Source organism: Physeter macrocephalus, chromosome 11 (assembly GCF_002837175.3).
Source record: "Physeter macrocephalus isolate SW-GA chromosome 11, ASM283717v5, whole genome shotgun sequence".
NCBI lineage: Eukaryota > Metazoa > Chordata > Mammalia > Artiodactyla > Physeteridae > Physeter > Physeter macrocephalus.
This window is the reverse complement of record NC_041224.1, coordinates 148267216-148291750: the sequence shown is the minus strand read 5'-3', so window position 1 is coordinate 148291750 and position 24535 is coordinate 148267216. Positions and strand designations below refer to the sequence as shown.

At 35.9% G+C, this 24535-nt stretch overlaps 1 protein-coding gene across 4 annotated transcripts in view; it reads right to left on the bottom strand.

Annotated features, from left to right (window-relative positions):
- PALS1 (protein associated with LIN7 1, MAGUK p55 family member) overlaps positions 1-24535 on the bottom strand; it is a 103588-nt gene that overhangs the window by 12298 nt on the left and 66755 nt on the right. For all 4 annotated transcript variants that reach the window (XM_055088543.1, XM_007115443.4, XM_007115444.4 and 1 more), the window contains 9 exons: positions 22492-22569; positions 21777-21923; positions 20422-20583; positions 18513-18590; positions 8441-8624; positions 5495-5566; positions 5063-5134; positions 2618-2785; positions 1706-1908 (listed from right to left, as the gene is read on the bottom strand). In XM_055088543.1, coding sequence (XP_054944518.1) covers positions 1706-1908; positions 2618-2785; positions 5063-5134; positions 5495-5566; positions 8441-8624; positions 18513-18590; positions 20422-20583; positions 21777-21923; positions 22492-22569 — 1164 coding nt within the window. The remainder of the gene's footprint in view (positions 1-1705; positions 1909-2617; positions 2786-5062; positions 5135-5494; positions 5567-8440; positions 8625-18512; positions 18591-20421; positions 20584-21776; positions 21924-22491; positions 22570-24535) is intronic.

Sequence of the window (24535 nt, the reverse complement as noted above, 5' to 3'; positions counted from 1 at the left end):
AAATACCCTGCTAATAAGATCACACACAGATTAAAATAACCATATTTAAAATCCATTTTGAAGGAATTACAAATGAGCAGTCACCTTACCATGTGCCAGGGTCTAAATGCAAAAAGAATCAGAGAAAAACTTCACATACACATACAAAAGAAAATTCTGGAAAAGCACATCCAAGAAGAAAAAGCATACGGTCTGAATTAAGAGACTGTGGTTTTCACCTTGCCTTTGCATGAATGTGTGTCCCTAAATTGAAGCACTCTACAAAAATGGGGATTATAGGGACATGCCCTTTTCTATCTTAAAAACAGTAATTAAGACAATATGCTTAACTACTCTAAGTTCTTTGGTAAATCCGTTAGTCAAAATAATATAAAGAATTCTGAAGGAATTTAGTAAAAACATCAATCCTTCTCTTAAGTCTGATATTTATAATTGAAACAGCAGAGACTAATAAGCTCTTTTGTTCACTAAAAAATAAAGAAAACCTAATTACTATTTCAGGAACGCCATTTTGGAGTCAATTCTCTCTCTCTCTCTCTCTTTTTTTTTAAAAAATAAATTTATCTTCGGCTGCGTTGGGTCTCTTTGTTGCTGTGCACGGGCTTTCTCTAGTTGTGGTGAGTGGAGGGGGGCTACTCTTCGTTGTGGCGCACGGGCTTCTCATTGCGGTGGCTTTTTTTGTTGCAGAGCACGGGCTCTAGGCACATGGGCTTCAGTAGTTGTGGCACACAGGCTCAGCAGTTGTGGTGCGCAGGCTCGGTAGTTGTGGTGCACGCGGATTCTTAACCCCTGCGCCACCAGGGAAGTACCTCAATTCTCTTTCATATATCTCTCTCTTTTTTTTTTTTGGTATGTGGGCCTCCCTCTGCTGCGGCCTCTCCCGTTGCGGAGCACAGGCTCCGGACGCGCAGGCTCAGTGGCCATGGCTCACAGGCCCAGCCGCTCCGCGGCATGTGGGGTCCTCCCAGACCGGGGCGCGAACCCGGTTCCCCTGCATCGGCAGGCGGACGCGCAACCACTGTGCCACCAGGGAAGCCCCCCCATATATATCTCTTTAATGACCGCTGCCTATGTCTCGTGAGTTGACATACACAGTAGGTTCCACCACATTAAGGAAAGTTCTATGCTAAAGCTGTACAATGTAGAAAAAGAAAAAAAATTCACAACAGACACAATCTTAAAAATCCCAAACTTCTAAAATTATTTTATTTTTAATGGAAATCTAAAAAGCAACTGCTAGTAATTTTTGAAGGTTTTCTTTTGTATGACAGATAATAGAACAGTGGACATTTCGTTAGATACAACCCAGCACTCATTATGATACTTACTAATACTTGAACTATGTCATTTAAAACCACAAAATGACCTCTAATTATTCTAATTTTTCTCATATAACAATCAGGAAAGGGAAATTCTTTTATAACCTTTAAAATACTAAAGTACTATACCAGCACTACAGTTACTGTATTTTAAGTTTCAGAAAACATGTACATGTGTATATATGTAAGTATGGAATATATGTATTTTCCCCTCAGAGGAAACTGAAAGAGATTTAGCAACCTAAATTCGTAGGGAATCAGTGTGAAAAAACTGTATGAGAACTTAATTAGGTCCTGTGGTTCTTGGACTAAAATAAAATAGTTTCCACTAAAAATTACTCTGTGAAAAATGTCAAGTTCAACACCCTAAACCAAAATAGTTTTACCTGTGTACGAAGACTTAAAAGACATATTTTGCCCGAGTTGATCACTTGCCGTACAGAATCTATGCTGGTTCCATATAAATTTTTCTCAAATTCACCATGCTCAATGAACTTCCCAGCTGCTACATCTGCCTCAAATGCCTGCCGTGAAACAAAGTGGTAATCTCTACCGGCTACTTCATGGTCTCGCCGACTCCGAGTTGTATCTAGGCAAACAACATCAGGTAAAAATAATGGACGTGGATCAGAGTAAGGATGAGGGATAATTCTGTTAGTCAGAAAAAAATGTTTATTTTGTAATACAAATTTTAAAAAAATGAATTAAGGAAATGTTAGGCCCCCATGTGTTTAATTTAACATTGACTGGTTTTATTTCCAGATTGAGAAATGAACAAAACTGTGTTTTTAGTATCTTAATAACTGTTACCTTTAATATGTTTTATGCTTACACTCCAAATTACTTCATCTTGCTTTTCATTTAAAATACTATCACTCTGGGGACTTCCCTGGTGGCGCAGTGGTTAAGAATCTGCTTGCCAATGCAGGGGACACGGGTTTGAGTCCTGGTCTGGGAAGATCCCACATGCCGTGGAGCAACTAAACCCATGAGCCACAACCTACTGAGCCTGCACTCTAGAGCCCGCAAGCCACAACTACTGAGCCCGCGTGCCACAACTACTGAAGCCCACGTGCCTAGAGCCTGTGCTCTGAAACGAGAGAAGCCACCGCAATGAGAAGCCCACGCACTGCAACAAAGAGTAGCCCCTACTTGCTGCAACTAGAGAAAGCCCATGCGCAGCAACAAAGACCCAAAGCAGCCAAAAATATGAAACGGGTGAAAAACTTCCCTACACAGTTAGTTTCTAAGGTGGTAAGCTGAAAAGCACAGGAAAATGGGAATGCATCCAAACTTACGAGGAACTGCAGATGCAAAGCGGTCTTTCTCTTTGTTCATGAGTCTCTGACGCAATTCATTCTGGCCACAGTTCTGTGGACCAATCAAAATGATAGGTCTTTTCCTATTTGCTGGCTGATGATAAAGTGACATTTCCTCATAAGTTAAGATCTCTTCATTGTCATAATCTTTGAAAAAGAAAAAGTTAAGCCCTTCAGACAGAATTATTGCCATGTAATAAATATATACTCATAGATCTTCCAAAAAATTGAAAAAAAGCACAAGTTATTATCACTAAAAATGCTTAACTTTTGGGATCAAGATAGTAATAACCAGGTAGCATTATATCATGAGTATTTTCCCATGTCATTATATCCTTGCCAGGATTATGAAAATAAATCAAATAATATATTAATCCTTCTAGAAATGTTTATTGCTTCTCATTTCATACTGTGTTTGAATGTTTAATACAATATAACTATACTGATTCACAAAAAATAGCTAGTTTGCAGCCAATACTTTGACAGAGGGTGAGGCACCAAGGGATAAACTAATGAGAATAATATCTGTCATTTTTGTAAAATGGGGATACTAATACTTTAATTAGAGGGTTGGTTTAAGGAGAAGACAAATGCATATGCTGAAAACAATACCTAGCATAGACAAACATTTACAAATAGTGCTGCAACTAGTGTTATCAGAGAAAGCTGGAATACTTTTCTGTGATCATATAACTTGAAAACACAGCATATCTATGCTATCCAACTTTCTACACTTATGTTTACTTTATTCTGGAATACTAATACTAACCTGAGATCATGATTCAAGAAGAGGGATAAATTATAACAGGTGGGGTAACATTCCTAAAGTCCACAATCCAGATGAAATCAGAGCGGTCAAGTGGTAAGAACAAAGGCAGACAACTAGCGACCTGCTATCTTCTCAATCATATTACTTCACCTAACTGGGTAAGAGCATCAGATGTGTAGTCAGACCGTCAGCTCTAAGTTCCATGGGGGCAGGGGACCATCTTAATCTTGTCAGTGCTTAGCACAGAGCAGGAACTCAAACTCTAGTTGTTTAAACTCCAACTCAACCATGTATTAGCTGTAAGAACTTAAGCAGTCCACTTTCATATCTGAACTTGAATTCATTAATCTGTAATCTCAAGGAATTTATTTTGAGAACTAAATGGATGAAGGTTACTGCCCCTGGAATAGAAGTTATTATAAATGATAGTTATTAATAAAAATGTTAATTATGATAACAGCACTATGAACAGAAATGTAATTCCTTCCCTTCTCAAAACGCTTTTCCCTCTGAAAAATCTAAGTTCCTTCTTCTAACATGTACAGACTGTGGAAGCATTTTGACTCACAGACGTAGATATAATATAACAGCTATTGGAGCTGAACCAGTTAATTTTAGTGTATTTCAAAAGATAAAGAAACAGATATTAATCACTTACCCAAGTATAGAGGAAAACATTAAAATTCCAATAAATCTTCTTAGCTACATAATCTATCAATTAGCATTAAGGATGTTTATTTTGGGAAAAAAAAATTTATTATAGTAGATGGAATCTCAGGTTTAGTTTTGTATCAAATTTTCCAATAATCTATAACATTTTATTTTCACTAGTTTAATTTATGCCACTTAAGAAATTTTCAAGGCATTGAGAGAATAAAAATAAGCCTTATAAATTGTGTAAGAAGTTAAAGACTTCCTTTGCTTTATTATTTGGCTTGTTTCTAATGTGAATTAAAGAAGGGGTAGCAAATTCTAAAGCCCACAAGGACCAGCCAAGAAGGTAATGAAAGCACTAAATCAGGCTGGGTTTATAAAAAATTGGATGTGGTGGAGACTGCTGAACTAAGTAGGTCCCCAGTATAAAGGCAAAAGCCATCATTCAGGTCCAGCAGAACAGTGTCATGTGGGAATATGAGCCCAGTGTTACTAGAGCTTTTGATTTTAAGAGAAGCTACAACTTAAAAATTTTTTAATGTTAACAATAAATTAAAATACAACAAAAAACTCTCCTGTGTGCCTGACTCAGTCAGCAGGCTCTATGGAATGGGTTGCCTTGGTGACATGAGTTACTGTAGACAAAATGTTCATTTTTTACTTAAAATACAGCTATATTGTTAGAATTTGTTAGAAACATGTATTAATTTTGCAAATAAAGAGTTTAAGTAGGAAAAAGTTTATGAGGAAACTATCAATATAACACTGTACATGCTAAACTGTACTATAATTTTTATACCAGTTTTTCTCAGAATTTAAAACTGCATTCCTCATAGGATTCCAAAAGAAAATAATTTCTGCTAAATGGCTTTAATAAGCACACTTTAAGAGGCCAGGACCAGAAATAAAATTCCCTCAAAATATCAATTTAATTTCTTTCAAGTGTTAGATATGGACCTCTTTAGGATATAAATACAACTATATCTGAGAGTGGAACTTACCATCATTTTTATTGGCATTATATAAAACCTTTTTCCTCTTCTTTTTATTCTTCTTTGCACACCATAGTTTTCCTGTTGAGAATCAAAAACATAAGTATAAATGTGGTATTTGTTTCCTTGAATAAAGCTGCATATTTCAAATAGAGGAACTCAAATAGCTTTAAATTTAAATTTATAGACACGTGTTACATTGTTCATAGAACAACTATTTTCCAGAGAAGTAGTTATAATTTTCCATTAATCTCACATCACAGATAGATAATCTTTAATACTTAAATCCTCTCCTTCCTTTACAGTCCTAAGGTAATCAGTTTTGCTTCTCACATCACTCTTTCCATGAATACATCTTTCTTGACAGTTATGATACGTAAATCTAAACCTGATTCCAGATGAAGACCCAAGAAACCTCAATGTCAAATATAAGTGTCCAACCTGATTTTTCTGGCTCCTTATCTTCTTCTATGGTTTGCTTCATGGCTTCCCTTTGCTGCTGAAAGCTTTTCCCTAATAAGCAGAAAGGAAAAAGAGTAAAATAGTTAAGTCAAAAGGATAGAAGTATTTTTTTTTAAATCAAGGGACAACACCAGAAGTAACTCTTGATTTATATTCCCTTCTAAATCCTCCTGCCACCACATGAGAGTATGTCAACTATGATTATAAGCGCCAAACAGTTAAAGTATTAAGTCTCAACCTTGCTCTCAATCAATCCTAGAACATGTATTACTAGACTATATATCATCTATTAAAAAAGATAAATAACAAACCAGTGCTAGAAAATTTAATAGTTCAATTTTTACGAAGTTTTCATTTAGCATCTACTATGTGGAAAGCACTGTGCTGGATGTTACAATGGTTCTGATCATTTTAATTATTGCAAATCAAGCAAATTAATTCTAGGAGTTAACTTTCCTAAATAATATGTAAACAGTCACCAGTTTTTTATTCCAAGACACCATTCAACATATTCCCTTGCATTTATCATTTTCAATCCCTCTTTTTCTTTGTATGTATGTATATGCTTTAAAGATTTTTCATTTCTACCTTAAGCTACCCCTGATACAAATAAATGAAAAACCCATTACGTTTTTCCTCTCAGGATTAAGATTTTAATACAGGAGGCTTTCAAGGTTTCTGATTTTCATGTTCTTTTCAGACATCTACCTTAGAATCAAATGTATTTTTTTTCTGAAGGATAAAAGTGGTTTTAGTTAGAAAATTCTGAATTAAGAGTTCTACTTTTATACTTAATTTTTATATTTAATTCTTTCCATTTCAGGCCAGAGATTCTTAAAAATCAATAAGCAAATTCCATCTATGTTGGGATAATCTGTTGAACTTAGTGCATTTTATAAGAGCACAAGCAAAAACAGTATTGAGTTTGATATACATAAAAAGCATTAAAAGAAATCAAGTTATCTCCAGAAGCTGTACAGATTGTGTTTCTAGATAAAACAAGTAGCTATGACTATAGGGAAATTTTTAAGAGCATTAAATTTTTTAAAAAAGTATTTGACTTCAACAGATTTAGAAAAAAAAGAACAAAATAATTTAAATAATTTACATATTAAAATGTTTAAAAACATTACAGTAATGTACTGCTATGGCACATTTTTATAGTACACACATATGTAGACTGTTTTTGAAATAGAAGCAGACATTAGCGGGAGATGGACATTATAACCTCTTAGAAATCCTTCTGACAGAAAACTGTCAAGCTCAAACTAACGTGGGTCCATTTATTTGTCCTATAAAAAGACTTACAAATGGTATCATTAAAATTTCCTTGATTTATCTATATACTTTCAGAAACTCAATGTAATCAATCAGTCAATAGATATTAGTTCTAAGTATTTATGGGCTAAAGCTGACAAGGTGAAAGATATCAAATTGATATCTGGCACAAGCACTACGAACCATAATGGCTGCCCAGTACCCCAGGACTCTAGAGGAATGTTCCTGTAACTGTTACTGTGAAGAATCAAGGGTATAGTATCATCCTCTGAACTTAATATAAGAAGCCCATTCCTCCTTCCTTGATATATGAGCCAGTATACACAGAATCTCCAGCTTTGGGGTTTTAAAGCAGATGATTTGTGGCTGTGACTTTATTATACACATAATATATTACTTGTAGTCACATTCATTGTAAGCCAAATTCTATAGCCAAATCTGTTATGCTTAAAATCTTAAGGTTTACTAGGAGGTATAATCCCTAAAAAATGTTACAGGCAAAAAACAAGGCTTGGAAGAGGTTTTTTTTTTTTAAGAAGAGCCTTAGAAGGTCTAATTCAGAAGCACCAGTTCTGGCAGAACTGTTTTTAAAAACCACCTATTTATTAATTTAGCAGATACTGCCTAAATTTAAAAGAATAAGTAAGATGTAGTCACTGGCCTAGAAGTTTACAAACTGAGAATATACAGTACAAAGTACTGTAACAGACAATTCCATGTAAGTATTATAAAGTAGGGCACACAAAAAAGAAAAAAAATACATATTGTTTTACATTAATGTATAATTAAAGTATTAACGGATATGCTTTAAAGTCAAATATGGAAGAGAAGCTTATCTCAGTACCTTATACAGTGCTGATATAACAGTATTTTTTGAGTGAATAAGCCAATGAATTATCACTTTATTCCCATTTCATCATTCTGTAAGTATTCCTTTGCCTTCACTAGTATCTTATTATACTTTCCTTGTTCTGTTTCCCTCATTCCACCATACCCACATCCTGGGAACTGCAGGAACAATCTGTAGGAAAAGTTACATCTATACACTTCATTCCATTAAGCATCATCTTCACTCTTTAGAAGAAATATGTTCCCTTAATAATCTTAATGTCCAATGTGAGCTAAAGTTTTATTTTAGTATAGTCTAAATTAGAGAGTTTTCTTCAATGAAAAGTTGGGGGCATCCTATTTCCACCCTAAGATATCTTAGGAGAGATAAATTCAGTAGTCTTACTCTCCTGATTCCTTATAAAGTGATGCATCTTAACAAATTCCTATTTAGATATCAAGTTTGATGCCCCAGTTGATGCTAATCTCCTGTTACAGTATAAGTTTTGTTGCCTTGATGCTTTTGTTGTTCAATACAAGTTTTGTTGCCTTGAAAACAGGGTAGTCTCAAGGTACCTACAGTGAATGTAGCACAACATGGGATTGGCTGAAGAGATTATATCGTAATTCCATTCTAAAGCCCAACAAATTGGTTAATTTATATTCAAGATACTTATGTTACAGATACAACATAAAAATCAACGACGTGAAAAAGTATTTACATCATTTTTTTAAAGGCATGAAAAAGTGAGTTTTTCTCTTTGAAGATTTGTATTTTAAATGTTTTTTAAAACTTTGTACTTTCTACTATACTCTTACCTGGAACAAGCCCAGCTAGAGGCTGATTATCTTCATCCCCTTCCCTGTAGGCCTGCCACCAATTTGGATCTTCTTGACTGATTACATGAAGTATATCCCCTTTTTGAAAAGACAGACCTAACTCTCGACATGGAACATAAGGGTCATCTGAGGGGTCATAGTCAAAATGAGCCTTTACATGGATCTAAAAGATAAAAAGGGTAAAAGTAAAAACAACAATAATGAAATGGCAACACAAAATATTCAGCATAAATATAATTAAAATGTTACATTTTTCATTAGTGCAAAGATATTATGAATTGAAAGAAGGGAGGTTAGTTTAGTAACTGTATTTTGGGAGCAGAATTTTCCCAGACTCATCTGTTTTCTTCAGTTAACACAGTCCTGTTGATTGCAAACATGTACAAGAGTATGCAAAACACTGCACTGCTAGCTGCTAACAAGCTGAGCTGCTAAGGGGCCTCAAAGGTTTGATAGAAGCAGAAGGAATGTAATAGAGACTCCCTCCCCTTCCATTCCTGACCTGTGAAAACAATGACTCTGCAGTAAGGTATGTAATTTCTAAACCACTACTACCAGGAAAGGTAGACTGTAAACCTCACCACATCTGTCATCTAAGCAGGTGAGTGTCAGTTTCCCTGGTGCCATCATCCCTTCTTGACCACACTGTCAGTGCGACTGTGCCTTAATCTCTTTCAGAGTTTCTTCTAAAGGGATATGTTTAGGTTCATAAATAATGACGCCCTAAACTGCTAAAATTATCTAAATCAAGTGTATAATCATTCCCATCGTGTTCTATACATAGGCTTTATTACTAGTGGTACAAGTTAAAATTTTTGTTAACTGTGTTTTTGCATATCTAAAAACTGTTAATGCTCTTAGCACTAAAGGTAAGAATTCACATGAACCTTATTGAAAGCTAAGTTATTTCCGATGCTATTTTCTTCAATATACTTCTATAAGATAAAGTATTCTTACTTCTTAGAAGGTATAAAGGAATTAATATTCTCTTTAACTCCTCTAACTGTACTTTTTATCCAAGCTGGTCAAATGGCATGTGGCATTTCCAAAATCTGTAAGAAGCCCATTTTCATCTAACAAAATCCTACACCTATTTTCAATGAGTTTTTCTGCCCCACATAGATTATATTTCAGGTTTGGGCTCAGTGAGCCAGGCACTTGATTGACAGCCTAAGAATTTTACAATTCTGAGTCCTTTTCTATCCAATTGTTGTTTGACTTTCCTTAAACCTTTTACCCTAACCATGATTGAGGCCACCAATCATAAAGATAATACTGGTCTGCTTCAAAAACTATTTTATGAGAAAACACTATCTTTTTTCAGCTCCTGAAACACTTAAAAAATTGACTATTCTCAATCAATAATGAGACTATATGAAATTTGATAAAATACTTTTAAGTGATATATATATAATACATATCCCTCCATTATAATAACCAAGAATCCTCATGAAAGCAACAGCCTCTTTCAGAAATTTTGTTTGAAGGTATCTTTAGATAAGGAATACTGTATTTTTTAATTTCAGAAAAATATTTTACTGCTATAGATAGGAAATGAGGAAATCTAAGTCTCAATATACAAACAGCAACACTGAAGTAAAGCAAGCGATTCAGTTAAAAATACAGAACTTAAATGCGAGTCTGCTTTTTGGGGGGGTAGCTTTTCATTGATGTACTACATAAGTTCAAATAGTACACAAAATCCTAAATGTATAGCTCACTTAATTTTCATAAACAAAACAAACCTGTGTAACCAGCACCCAAATCAAGAACCAGAATATCACCAGCACCTCAGAAGCCCTGCCTCACATTCCTTTCAGTCACTAGCCATGCTATGTCCTCCAAGGATAAACATTATCCTGATTTCTAGCATAGATTAGTTTTGTCCCCCAAGGGTAAACCTCACCCTGACTTCTAGTATAGATTAGTTTCCCTGTATTTTACTTCATATAAATGGAATCACATAGTACACACTCTTGGGTTAAATAATGTTTAAGATACCTCACTCAATTTAACAGTGTTCTGCTAAATTCCAACTGGAGTGTGCCCTAAACAGCCTTATTCTTGATATGAAAAACAGACTTTTTAATAAAATCTTGAAAACTTTGTCAGTTAAAACCAAAAATGAATTTGAGAGAGTTATACAGGGTAGTAGTGAGTCAAAACAGTTGACAGACTGGGTAAAAAAACTATACATACAATTTTGTAATCCTGGCATGAGAAGTCTCTAATCTATAGGATGATTAAAAAAAAAAAATCTCTGCTTGAGTACCATCCCTGTTAATCAATAATCCTTCTACATCTGTTTAAATTGTTGCTTTTTAGTCAAACAATCTTGGCAATCTGAACATGAAATTATAGGCAACATTTATGGTGGTGGAGAAATCATTTTCAGGCTTTTCATTTCACCATCATTTATGGTGGTGGAGAGATCATTTCCATGAAATCAGACTACTTGTCAGCCTGACTGATGATTTTATCAAAGCACTTTCTGAAATCAATACCCAGCATGTTGTTTTCAAACTTTTGCTCAGAACACCTGCTAGGATGTTTATTAAAATACTGACTTCGTATGCCACGTCTCAAACTTTCAGACTGTATTTTAATTAGGTTCCTTGGATAATTGTTACATACATGCTGTTTAAGATGTACCCTAAAATCTCAGGGAACTACTGCCCTGAGGGAAACTAAATAGACCAGTGAGGACGCTGTACCTAAGTCTATGAGCTTTGCCAGAGGCCAAACAAAATCACCCAGAGATGCTTTTCTCCCTACTCTGCTTAGGTCTTACCTCTTGACTATTCAGATTTAGTTGGTTTGGAATGAGGCCCCTCTTTGTGCAGGCTGGGAAGAGGAGTAAAATTGAGAGCAAAGTTTATTTCATATCAGGGAAATTAACCATTTGACTGAGTAAAAGTCTGAGTATTGACTTGACATGTACTATGTGACTTCTATCTATATATAGGCATACCTTGTTTTATTGTGTTTCACTTTACTGCATTTTGCAGATACAGTGTGATTCACTTTATTGCAGTGGTCTGGAACCAAACCTGCAATGTATCTGAAGTATGCCTGTATTGCACTGCAATTCTTATCTGCTCTAGAAGTTATCTCCAGCAATCTTTCCTCTTCAGCTCTGTTAGTGGCTAATTTATTTCCTTTCCCATACAAAAGAAAACAGAGTCCTTTTTAAATGAATGAGAGATGCCGACCCCTATAGGAAAGCTCCAGGGTTTAACAATGCTGTAGTATCAGTACAATGTATCTGACCAAAACAATGTTTGATTTCTAATCCAAACAAAATCATCTGTTTAAATTTTAAACTACAGGGCTGTTTAGACACAATTATCTTCCAGTCCAACATTTTTCTCCTTGCCCCCTTTTTTTAAGCACATATAAGCTATTCACATTTGAAATCCTAATGATGGGAACACAGTAAAGGAATAATAATTCATTAATTTATTTACATCTTTCCTAAGGGATTCAATGCTCAAAAATAATTTTTCCTTGTAATTTTTATTTCTGTATTTCTTATTATACTAGATTTATCTCTAACTTTTAAAATTACTTATGGAAGAGAAAATAGTGAAAGTGTGTCTTCTTTTGTCTTTGGCCTAAACTTTACCATAAGGCAGATTATAAAACTAAGAGCAGCATCAAGAAAAGCCTTTGCAGTGTCAAGCAACAGTTGTCAAATTCCTTCTCCTCATCCTGAGATTCCTCCTCTCCGATGCCCATTCAAGAAGGAATATCTTTATTATTTGTTCTCTTCCATTTTTACCAGGAGAAATTTGGGATATCTGTGGGGCATCCAGTTAATGGTTAGTAGTAGTAGGCAGACAAAAATATGAACCTTAGGGTAACAGCAAACTTAAAAGAGCAACTGCCCTGACCTGAAAGGGGATGTCCATCTAATATACTGTACACTGAAATTTTCAATATTTTTTCATCTTCTGATAAAATATTTATAAAAATTTTATGGCATTATAAAATTCCAGATCTTCTTCCAAATGAGAAAAAATTAAGATGAAAATTATATTATACATTTTATACCTCTAAGAGAAAAGTAAGTATACTGGATGGCAGTGGTTCTCAACCTTTCCTTTCAACCCAGTTATCCTCATAGGCTATGAACAATCCTTAACCTATCATTTTTTAAAATCTGTCGAATTTTTTGCAAACACATAAAGTACATATAAACAGGCTGTTCCCCTGACCTGATTTCCCCACAATAAATACAACTATGGCCCAGATCTCTCCTTAGAATTCCAAAATGATATATTCTATTCTATGCATTCGATATCTCTACCTGAATGCCCCTCAGGTATCTCAAATCTATAAAATAAACCTTTGGATTTTTCTCCCCAAACCAGTTTTTCCTCCACATTTCCTGTTGGTAAGCACCACCACTATCCACCCAGTTGTTCGAGCATCCTTGGTTCTTCCCTATCCTTTACTCTCCACATTCATTACAGGGTCCTGTCATTTCTACTTCAGAACATAGCCTGATTCATATTCTCCACTGCCACTGCTATCATCGAAATTTAAAAGTCAACATCATACTTTATAATGGCTCCAGCAACAGTTTCCTAAATCTCCTTGCTTCCATTATTGGCTCTACTAATCCAATTTCCACCCAGCAGCCAGATGTGTTTTGTTTTTAAATACAAATCAGACCATGTTACTGTATTTGAAATGCAAACTCCCTGCCATGGCCAAGAAGACTTACTTGACCTGGCCCTATGTACCTCTCAAGCCTCATCCCTTAGAATTCCCTCCTCACCTTTCTACTCCCATACTTTGCTCCATTCCTACACGCTTTCCAAACACAAAGTTCTTTAGAAATCATACCTGAAAGCCCTTCTGGTAATTAACAGGCCTGGCTTCATCGCATTCTACAGGTCTCAGCTTCATGTTGCCTCCTCCAGGAGGCCTTTCCTGCCAACCTTATATAATCAATCCCACCTCCTTTTATTCTCAGTGTTCATATTCTATTGATTTCCATCTTATCACTTACTGAAAAGTATAATTAATGTCATGTTCATTATTATAAAGCTAGCACTTATTAGCACAGTGCCCTAGTACACAAAAGGGATCAAGTAGATATTCACTGTGAGGAAAAAAGTTATTTGGGGCCCATAATATTTCAATTATTAATACCACTGGCCTAGTGGCTAATTCTATGGTTTGTATCCCTGAACTGTGATTTTAGTATCCTCCTAAGTCTTTAAATTCCCCTAAAACTACATCTTTCTCCCATACTCCCAGCCCAGACCCCCAAAATCAAGAGACTTCAGTCATGCTCCCAGCATTATTAGAGTTATCAAGTCTCCTACAGACAGAAGAGATCCTACCTCAATTTCAAATACTAAAGTCTCATAATATGCTTTTATTGTACTCATAATCCAGACTCACTATCATATCATATAGCTACTAACAGGTTAATTCATCCATAGTTACAATTTTCTATCATGGTACTGTAATTATTTTCTTTGGACTGATAATAAACAGTAATACAGAAACATTCTAACATTTAGTAGCTTTGTGAGACAGTACCTGTTATATTACACAGCAGTTAAGAGCAAAAGTTCTGGAATAGGCATGGGTTCTAGTCCTGGCTCAGTCACTCACCAATAGTGGGCTTGGGCAATTAACTTGACCTTTCTAATTCTAGCTGCAATGCTTGTTAAATGGGAGTAATAAAGATAGCTATACTTAAAAGGGATACTATAAGGATTAAATGAGATAACACATGTAAAACAATTAGTATTGTGCCTGGCACAAAGTAAGTAATCATAATAATAGCTAACACTTATTGGACAATCAATAATCTCTGAATTTTCTAGTGCATATTCCATCACTAATAACTAGTGTGATCCCCTACATTTCAATTTACTCCTGTTTATATTTGGGCATTAGACTAGACAAAAAAAGTGCCTTTGGCTCAAATATTCTATTTTCTCCCTTCAATATTATTTCAATTATATTGTGAAATAATCTAAAGTTTTACACACTTCTCTGGGAACTCCAACTTTTCTTCTCGTCAATGTGGGGAGAAGGTAACTGCAGTTTAAACGATGTATATGTTTCCTTGGACAAATGTGCCAGTAACCTAGGAAGCTAAACTACAAAGATGTCAAGACTTATGTCCACTGCAACCAATGGAGCAGCCCCTGGCTGCTATGTGTGATACAAAAGAAACTTACCAAATAAGGGAGTACTTCTCCTGACACAGCTTAGTCTTGCCATTTGTAACGTTATAATTCAGCAAGTGATTATGATGGAGTTTCAGATAACACCTATTTTGTTATCTTAAACGCATGTTTCTTTCTAACATCACAAAACATACATCAGAATGATAACCTTTTGTTGCTCTTACTAGATCCTGACCTGTACCATAATTATGCTTAACAAATTGGTTCTAATTAAACTCTAATATGAAAAAAGATATATGCACCCCAGTGTTCATAGCAGCACTATTTACAATAGCCAAGACATGGAAGCAACCTAAATGTCCATCAACAGATGAATGGATAAAGAAGACGTGGTACATATACAATGGAATACTACTCAGCCATAAAAAAGAATGAAATAATGTCATTTGCAGCAACATGGATGGACCTAGAGATTATCATACTAAGTGAAGTCAGAAAGAGAAAGACAAGCGCCATATGGTGTCACTTACATGTGAAATCTAAAATATGATACAAATGAACTTATTTACAAAACAGAAACAGACCCACAGAGGTAGAAAACAAACTTATGGTTACTAAAACAGAAAGGGGGTGGGGGAGGGATAAATTAGGAGTTTGGGATTAGCAGATACAAACTACTATATATAAAATAGTTAAACAACAAGGTCCTACTGAATAACACAGGGAACGATAATCAATATCCTGTAATAAACCATAATGAAAAACAATATGAAAAAGAATAGATATCTGAATCACTTTGCTGTACACCAGAAACTAATATAACATTGTAAATCAACTATACTTCAATTTTTTAAAATGGTTATTTCTTAAAATCACTAATCCCATATAAAATTATTCTGCAGATGCCAAATAAAATTATGATATACTATCACTGTTTTCCTTGCAGAAATCTTCCATGTGAGCATTAATAATAGTAGTTCATTTCAAACGTGTTTAAGTTTGATAAAAACTTTACAAGAGATATTGCAATTGAGAGCTCTTCTCAATGAAAGGAGGAAATGAAGGGAAAAAAATATTGCACACCATTTCTATTTTGAAAACCCCTCTACCCATCAAATGCTGTATTCTAAAAGGGATAAGCCTAGCATCTTTTCTTTTCCTTTCTCTCCCTTTCTTGTTAAAGTCATATAAGTAAGCAAATATTCCAACCTTCTTCTGTTGTGTCTCCTCACACTGCATAGCTACTTTTGAAGTTCAGGGCTTGTTCATGGGAGAGATATGTGGAAAAGAATAGTGCACTGAGAATAAGGCTGTTGAAATTCAAAGACAAACTATTCCCTCATTTCTCTTCCTACAAAGAACTTTAAACAGAAGGAAGGTTGCAAATGCAACATTGACTTCAGTATGTTCCAATAAAGGGAAAAGATGGAACGATAGCCAAAATATAAAGCATAACTGTGATGAAATATTAAGAAAAAAATGAAACTGTGCTCCCTTTCAAATTGTTATGCTTGTACAAAAATTAAGAATAGTAACAGATGCAATACATCAGGCTACCATGTTAATCCAGCACACTGAAGTCTATGACTTTTTAACAGCTTTATTGAGATATAATTCATATGCTATACAAGTCACCCATGTGTACAGTTGGGTGGTTTTTAGTAAACTTAAGAGTTGTGCAACGTCAAAAAATTTTAGAACATTTTTATCAAAGCCCTACTGATTGGGAATCACTCTTATTCCCTCCTAAATCCCCACTCTTTCACCTAAGTAACTACTAATTTACTTTCTGTCTCTATGGACTTACCCATTCTGGACATTTTATATAAATGAACCCAATACACGGCCTTTTGTGAATGGCTTCTTTCACTTAGCATAACTTTTTCAAGGTTCATCCATGTTGTAGCATATATCACTACTTTATTCCTTTTAACTGCCAAATAATATCCCATTCTATGGATATACCATATTTTGTTTTCCATTCATCAGCTGGCAAACATCTGAGTTGTTTCTACCTTCTGGCTACTATGAAAAATGCTGTTTTGAACATTCATGTACAAGTTTTTGAAAAGAGGTATGTCTTCAGTTCTCTTAGGATCTATACCTAGGAGTGGAATTGCTGGATCATATGGTAATGAAGTTTGTTTTTTTTACTATAGCTAGAGTATTTAACATAAGGAGCAATATACATTCTAAATTAAGAGTTGTGCATACTTTGTAAGAAGCACTTTTTCCCACTACACTAAGCATATTTAAGTTAAATAAACCCACCTATACTGACAGAAAAACACAAAGTTGAACTTTATAAGTCATAAAAATTCTGAAAAAGAAGTATTTTCTATTTTTTTACTTTTCAGAGTTCACTAACTTTGAAATATTAATCTGTCATATTTATTTAAATAAAATCTACTGAATTTACCTGTTTTTACTTGAGTGCAAGAAATATTTAGAGTGACATTTCTGATGCTCAAATGTTAAACATCGCTGGGCATGTTTTTGTTTGAGGTTTTCAATTCCTTGGTATTAATGAGCTGAAAACTTATATCCACACAAAAACCTCCACAGGGGTGTTTGTTCATAGCTACCACAACTTGGAGGCAACCGAAATGTCCTTCAGTAGGTGTGTGGGTAAACGGCTATATATCCAGACAATGGAATATTATTCAGTGCTAAGAAGAAAGGAGCTATCAAGCTATGAAAAGACATGGAGGACTTAAATGCTTACCACTAGGAAAAAAAGCCAATTTGAAAAGACTACATACTGTAAGATTCCAACTATATGACATTCTGGAAAAGGTAAACCATCGCAGTCAAGACAGTGTGGTCGCCATGGGTTGGGGGGAGGAAGTGATGAATAAGCAGAGCATAGAGGATTTTTAGGGCAGTGAAACTACTCCCTACGTTACGATGGTAGATATATGTAATTATACATTTGTCAAAACTCATAGGATGTACAACACCGAAATTGAATCCTAAAGTAAACTATGAACTTTGGGTAATAATGAAACCATCAATTCACCAATTTAACAGATACACCACTCTGGTGTAGAATGTTGATAGCAGGGGAGGTTGTGCCTGTGTGAGAGTGGGAATTATGTGGGAACTCTGTACTTTCTGCTCAATTTTGCTGTGAACCTAAAACTACTCTTTTTTTTTTTTTTTTTTTTTTTTTGCGGTACGCGGGCCTCTCACTGCTGTGGCCTCTCCCGTTGCGGCGGAGCACAGGGTCCGGACGTGCAGGCTCCGGACGCACAGGCTCAGCGGCCATGGCTCACGGGCCCAGCTGCTCCGCGGCATGTGGGATCTTCCCGGACCAGGGAACGAATCCGTGTCCTCTGCATCAGCAGGCGGATTCTCAACCATTGCGCCACCAGGGAAGCCCTACTCTTTTTAAAAAAAAAAATTTTTTTTTTTCCCGGCTGCATTGGGTCTTTGTTGCTGCACACAGCCTTTCTCTAGTTGTGGCAAGTGAGGGCTACTCTTCATTGTAGTGCGCGGGCTTCCCATTGCAGTGGCTTCTCTTCCTGCGGAGCACGGGCTCTAGGCGTGTGGGCTTCAGTAAGTGCAGCACACGGGCTCAGCAGTTACAGCACACAGGCCCTAGAGCATGTGGGCTTCAGTAGTTGTGGTGCACAGGCTCAGTAGTTGTGGCTCACGGGCTCTAGAGTTCAGGCTCAGTAGTTGTGGCACACGGGCTTAGTTGCTCCGTGGCATGTGGGATCTTCCCAGACCAGGGATTGAATCCGTGTCCCCTGCATTGGCAGGCAGATTCTTAACCACTGTGCCACCAGGGAAGTCCCCTAAAAATACTCTTAAAAAATAAAGTTTGTTAATTAAGAAAAAAGTAAACAGTAGCCATCAGAAAATAAATAATGAACATTAAAAAAATCACTTACTACTGTTTCCTTAGCAGGAGGAGGCTTGATCTGTTGACTGGGAATCAGAACAAATGTCAAAGTACCATGCATATCAGACTGTAACAGAAAAAGTACATTATTTTAAAAAGCTGTATTTATGAAAATCATTACATGAGCTTATGATCAACAGTCCCTAAACTGGACTATTCTGGAACCCCAAGGAGACTTAAAAAAAAAAAATTGGAAAAGATGAATCCCATTTTATCACGAAGCACAAATTATGCCTTTCATGGACTCCATTATAGAGCTACCCAGGAATATGACATTCTTCAATTTTGATCCTCTCGTCCACTAGGAAAAGCCACTTAGCCCATAAGCCTTGGGGTTTTGTCTTCCATTAAGTTTAAGTTTAGGAAGTTTCCACAGTGAAGGACTGGAAGATACTGCAGCATTTCTGGGTTATCTACTCTGACATACATCGATTTTAATACAGTAGAATTTGAAATAGTAATTTTACGAGGATTAGAAAAGCGATGCAAGTACACAAATATTCTTACTTCCCAGATGCTTTGTCTCTGTCATTCATTCTATTTTATAACTGTATAGAGTCTTACTGCTAGGTTCTCTATTATTTTCCAGTACAGTCGGCCCTCCGTATTCATGGGTTCCATATCTGTGAATTCAACCAACCACGGATGGAAAAAAATTCCACAAAGTTCCAAAATGCAAAACTTGATTTTGCCACCTGCAAACAGCTATTTACTTAGCATTTACATTGTATTAGGTATTATAAATAATCTAGAGATTATTTAAAGTATACTGGAGGATGTATGTAGCTTATATGCAAAAACTATGCCATTTTATGTAAGGGACTTGGGCATCCATTGATTTTGGTATCCATGGGGGCCCTGGAACCAATCCCCCACGGATACGAAGGGACAACTCTACACCACTGCCCGCCTTGCTCAGCTACCTCCAGCCTAGACAGTAACCACACCTCTGGTCCTGAGACAGCAGGGAGCAGTACTCAATCTAGAGACAGCAGCCAGTAAAACAAGGGCTAAGAACAATGACCACTGGCACTTTGTGCTATCAAAGCAATGAATGGGACTGGGTGACAATAAGGATGTGAGGATGTTTTCTAGATTCTTCAGTAGACGTCAGCAGATAGGAGAGATTCTAATGTAACAACTGATATTGAGTAAATAAGAATATAAATCTGATTGATGGGTATATATGAAGTGATCATAAATTGCCCTCAACAGTTGGCTCTAAATGGCCTCCTGATTATACCACCACTGTCTAACAGAACTTTCTATGATGACGGAATTCTGATCAGTGGACTGGAATGGCAGAATGCCATATTCCTATATCTACACCTTCATATGATAGCCATTAGTAACATACTGTTTCTTGAGCATCTGAAATGCAGCTAGTAAGAATGAGGAACTGAATTTTAAATTTTACTTAATTTAAATAGAAATAACTAGCACATGTAGCTAATGGTTATTATATTGAACAATGTAGATCTATACTGTTATTATCTAATATTGTTAAGGAAACAACAATCAATTGTAGGTAATAAAAAAACCAAAATGAACATAAAAATCATGAGGGTGTGAACTTTGTTTTGTTGCTGTTTCCCTAGCAGCTAGCACACAGTAGGCATTTAATACATATATTTTTGAATGAGTTATTATTAGTGATTTCAGAGGCGAATAAAATATACCTGGTAGTAATAAAGAAAAAAAAATCAGTAGCACCTCCACCCCCACAAGAATAAAATTCTACTAATAAATATTGTGGAAACAATTATTCTATGGGAAAATTATGCTAGAAATTGTATAGAGATCTTAACAGTTATTTTTAAAATATTTTATTCTGAAGTCCAATAACAAAGGATGCTTTTGAGAGTCTATCAATTATTCTTCTACCTGGGGCAACTTACCAACAAGTCAAAAACCTCATTGACATCTTTCCCCCGAATTTCAATGCCATTGATCTCCAGAACTTCATCCCCTTCATGTAACAGACCACTTTTTTCTGCAGCACCTCCTTTTACTATCCGACTAATGATGACAGAATCCATTTCATTACGAACTGTAGCACCCTTAAAAAAATTCAATAGCCAATATTTAAATAAAAATGCAATTTTTTTGTTCAACATTTCCTCATTTTTTAATTTTTATTTTTCTATTCAACAATTCTAGCCTTCAGGTATCTTGAGAACAAATTTATTTACACAGCTAGAGTAATCATGGCAATTAGGTTTGAAAGCTGATCATTTCCACCACATTTTTTGCTTCAGAAGCATTCCATTCGTTAAAATTCTAAAATCAGACTTTTGAAGAATACAACAGCATAAAAATGCACTTGCTCAAAAACAATGTGAAAGCCTGTAATCAAATTTGTTCTCTATACGCTGGATGCTATTCAAATGGTTATACTATATTTAGTTATAATTAGTGAACATGACTTGTAACTGAAAGTCTTTTTAAATTCAAAATATCATTAAGAGATGAATACTAATCTGGTTAATTATCAAAATGTTAAATATTATAGCTGCATCCAATTCACATTAAAATGTATTAAACATTAATATTTATTACACAAATTGGAAGTACAACTGCAATATATACACTCAAAAACTGGAAATATGAAATACAGAATAAAGCTTGAAAGTAGACAGTTTGTAACACTTTTTTCCTGAACTTTTATTTTAAAATTTTGTCATAACGTTCCCAATTTCTTTTTTTCTGGTGGGGAAAAACCTAGTTACATAAAATGCCCTTTAATAAAATACAGTCCCTATTTCGTGTACCACACTGTGCAAGACAATTTGAGAACTCAGGATTCAAAAATATTTCTCTGAAAATAAAGAAAATTAAGTCAATGATAGCAGACTAACAGAAAAACGTTCTATATATAAAAACTACAAAATATTAACATAAAACAATGCATACTTTTAAGTATATGTGAAGTATGTAAGTAATTACATTGAATGAAAAGATCAGACTTTCCATTTTTTTTTAAAACGTTGGCAGACTAATGAAGCAGATTACTTGTCTCTTCTTTGTTCAACAATTACTTCACAAGCTATTATTTTCATCAAATTATGGGTGAGAAAAGATGAACAAATTATTTCTCAGATGAATAAGGAGTATAAGGAAGAACATAAAAGAATTCCAAAAAATTAGCCTCCAAAGAGAAAAACTACCAGAAATGTAAAGGGTCTTCAACTATCTGCCATACAGAAGACCCCTGTGTAGAAAGGATCTTATATCAGAGATGTGGGACACTTACCAATGGAATATCTCGAGCCTTTTCTATACGAACTATTTTTACAGTTTCTCCTCCATATTGGCCAATGCTTTCATAAACTCTCTCATCTGTAATGGGCTCTAGCTGCATTTCCCGCTCAGCAACCTTATCATGGGCCAGTAAAAGTGCCTGTTTCAAAGAAACCCATGGCATTTAAAATAACAGCATCATTTATTTCTGTAGAGAGATTTTAACCTAATCATGTACATAGCATCCTGATTTTTAAACCTTTAAAAGAAGGGCTGTAATTAATTATATATTGAGATCTCTTTCCAAACTTTCCAGCTGAAGTACAGATGGAACCCTGTATCTTTTATAGCTAATAATAACTAAAGATTTGTTAGGTATAATAAGGAATACTCTGGGATGAGTTATGAAAGTCTAAAATGCTTATTAAACTTCATAAAAAACAAAATTACCTCAAGGGTCCAAAATCATAGATAATTAAAATTTATGGAAAAATATGACCAAAAAAGGGAGGAATTTGTAAAGAATAAGAAGTTGTTTCAAAAATAATGTGGTTAACTTTAAGTACAAAAATATATAATCCAACAATAATTATTCTGCAGTGGGAGCTGTAAGCAATCAAAACTGGCTACATTAATATTTGAGGTCTCTGTTAGCCCAAGAGACTCTGATTCAAAGTGATTTTGGATGCTGGAAAAACCACATATATGATGCTCTCTCCATTTTCTACCTGAATATGTGGAGCATTCAGCAAAGCAGTTAATTCTTGTCCTTCCTTCTGGTGGACTGGCTTCAAAACAGTTTGTACCTAAGAAACAAAGAATATTCTTCTTAGGTTATAGAGAATATCACCAGCATTTATAAAGATTTTTTTTTTTTAAAAAGGTACGATTTAAAATTGTAAAAACTGGAAAACGGGTTCAAGATGGCAGAGTAGAAGGACGTGCGCTCACTCCCTCTTCCGAGAGCACCAGAATCACAACTAACTGCTGAACAACCATTGACAGGAAGACACTGGAACTCACCAAAAAAGATACCCCACATCCAAAGACAAAGGAGAAGCCACAATGAGACGGCAGGAGGGGCGCAATCACAATAAAATCAAATCCCATACTGCTGGGTGGGTGACTCACAAACTGGAGAACACTTATACCACACAAGTCCACCCATGAGAGTAAAGGTTCTGAGCCCCATGTCAGGCTTCCCAACCTGGGGTTACGGCAAAGGGAGGAAGAATTCCTAGAGGATCAGACTTTGAAGGCTAGCGGGATTTGACTGCAGGACTTCCACAGGACTGGGGGAAACAGAGACTCCACTCTTCGAGGGCACACACAAAGTAGTGTGCCCACTGGGACCCAGGGGAAGGAGCAGTGACCCCATAAGAGACTGAACCAGACCTACCTGCCAGTGTTGGAGGGTCTCCTGCAGAGGCAGGGGGTGGCTGTGGCTCACTGTGAGGACAAGGACACTGGCAGCAGAAGTTCCAGGAAGTACTCCTAGGCGTGAGCTATCCCAGAGTCTGTCATTAGCCACACCAAAGAGCCAGGTAGGCTCCAGTGCTGTGTCGCCTCAGGCCAAACAACCAACAGGGAGGGAACCCAGCCCCACCCAACAGCAGACAAGCGGATTAAAATTTTACTGAGCTCTGCAGACCAGAGCAACACCCAGCTCTACCCACCACCAGTCCCTCCCATCAGGAAACTTGCACAACCCTCTTAGATAGCCTCATCCAGCAAAGGGCAGACAGCAGAAGCAAGAACTACAATTCTGCAGCCTGTGGAACAAAAACCACATTCACAGAAAGACAAAATGAAAAGGCAGAGGACTATGTACCAGATGAAGGAACAAGATAAAACCCCAGAAAAACAACTAAATGAAGTGGAGTTAGGCAAACTTCTGGAAAAAGAATTCAGAATAAAGATAGTGAATATGATCCAGGACCTCAAAAAAAGAATGGAGGCAAAGATCGAGAAGATGCAAGAAATGTTTAACAAAGACCTAGAAGAATTAAAGAACAAACAAACAGAGATGAACAATACAATAAGTGAAATGAAAAATACGCTAGAAGGAATCAATAGCAGAATAACAGAGGCAGAAAAACGGACAAATGACCTGGAAAACAGAATGGTGGAATTCACTGCTGCAGAACAGAATAAAGAAACAAGATTGAAAGGAAATGAAGACAGCCTAAGAGACCTCTGGGACAACGTTAAACGCAACAACATTCGCATTATAGGGGTCCCAGAAGGAGAAGAGAGAGAAAGGACCCGAAAAAATATTGGAAGAGATTACAGTCGAAAACTTCCCTAACATAGGAAAGGAAATAGCCACTCTCCGGAAGCGCAGAGAGTCCCAGGCAGGATAAACCCAAGGAGAAACATGCCAAGACACATAGTAATCAAATTGACAAAAATTAAAGACAAAGAAAAATTATTGAAAGCAACAAGGGAAAAACGACAAGTAACATACAAGGGAACTCCCATAAGGTTAACAGCTGATTTCTCACCATAAACTCTACAAGCCAGAATGGAGTGGGATGATATATTTAAAGTGATGAAAGGGAAGAACCTACAACGAAGATTACTCTACCTGGCAAGGATCTCATTCAGATTCGACGGAGAAATCAAAAGTTTTACAGACAAGCAAAAGCTAAGAGAATTCAGCACCACCAAACCAGCTCTACAACAAATGCTAAAGGAACTTCTCTAAGTGGGAAACACAAGAGAAGAAAAGGACCTACAAAAACAAACCCATAACAATTAAGAAAATGGTAA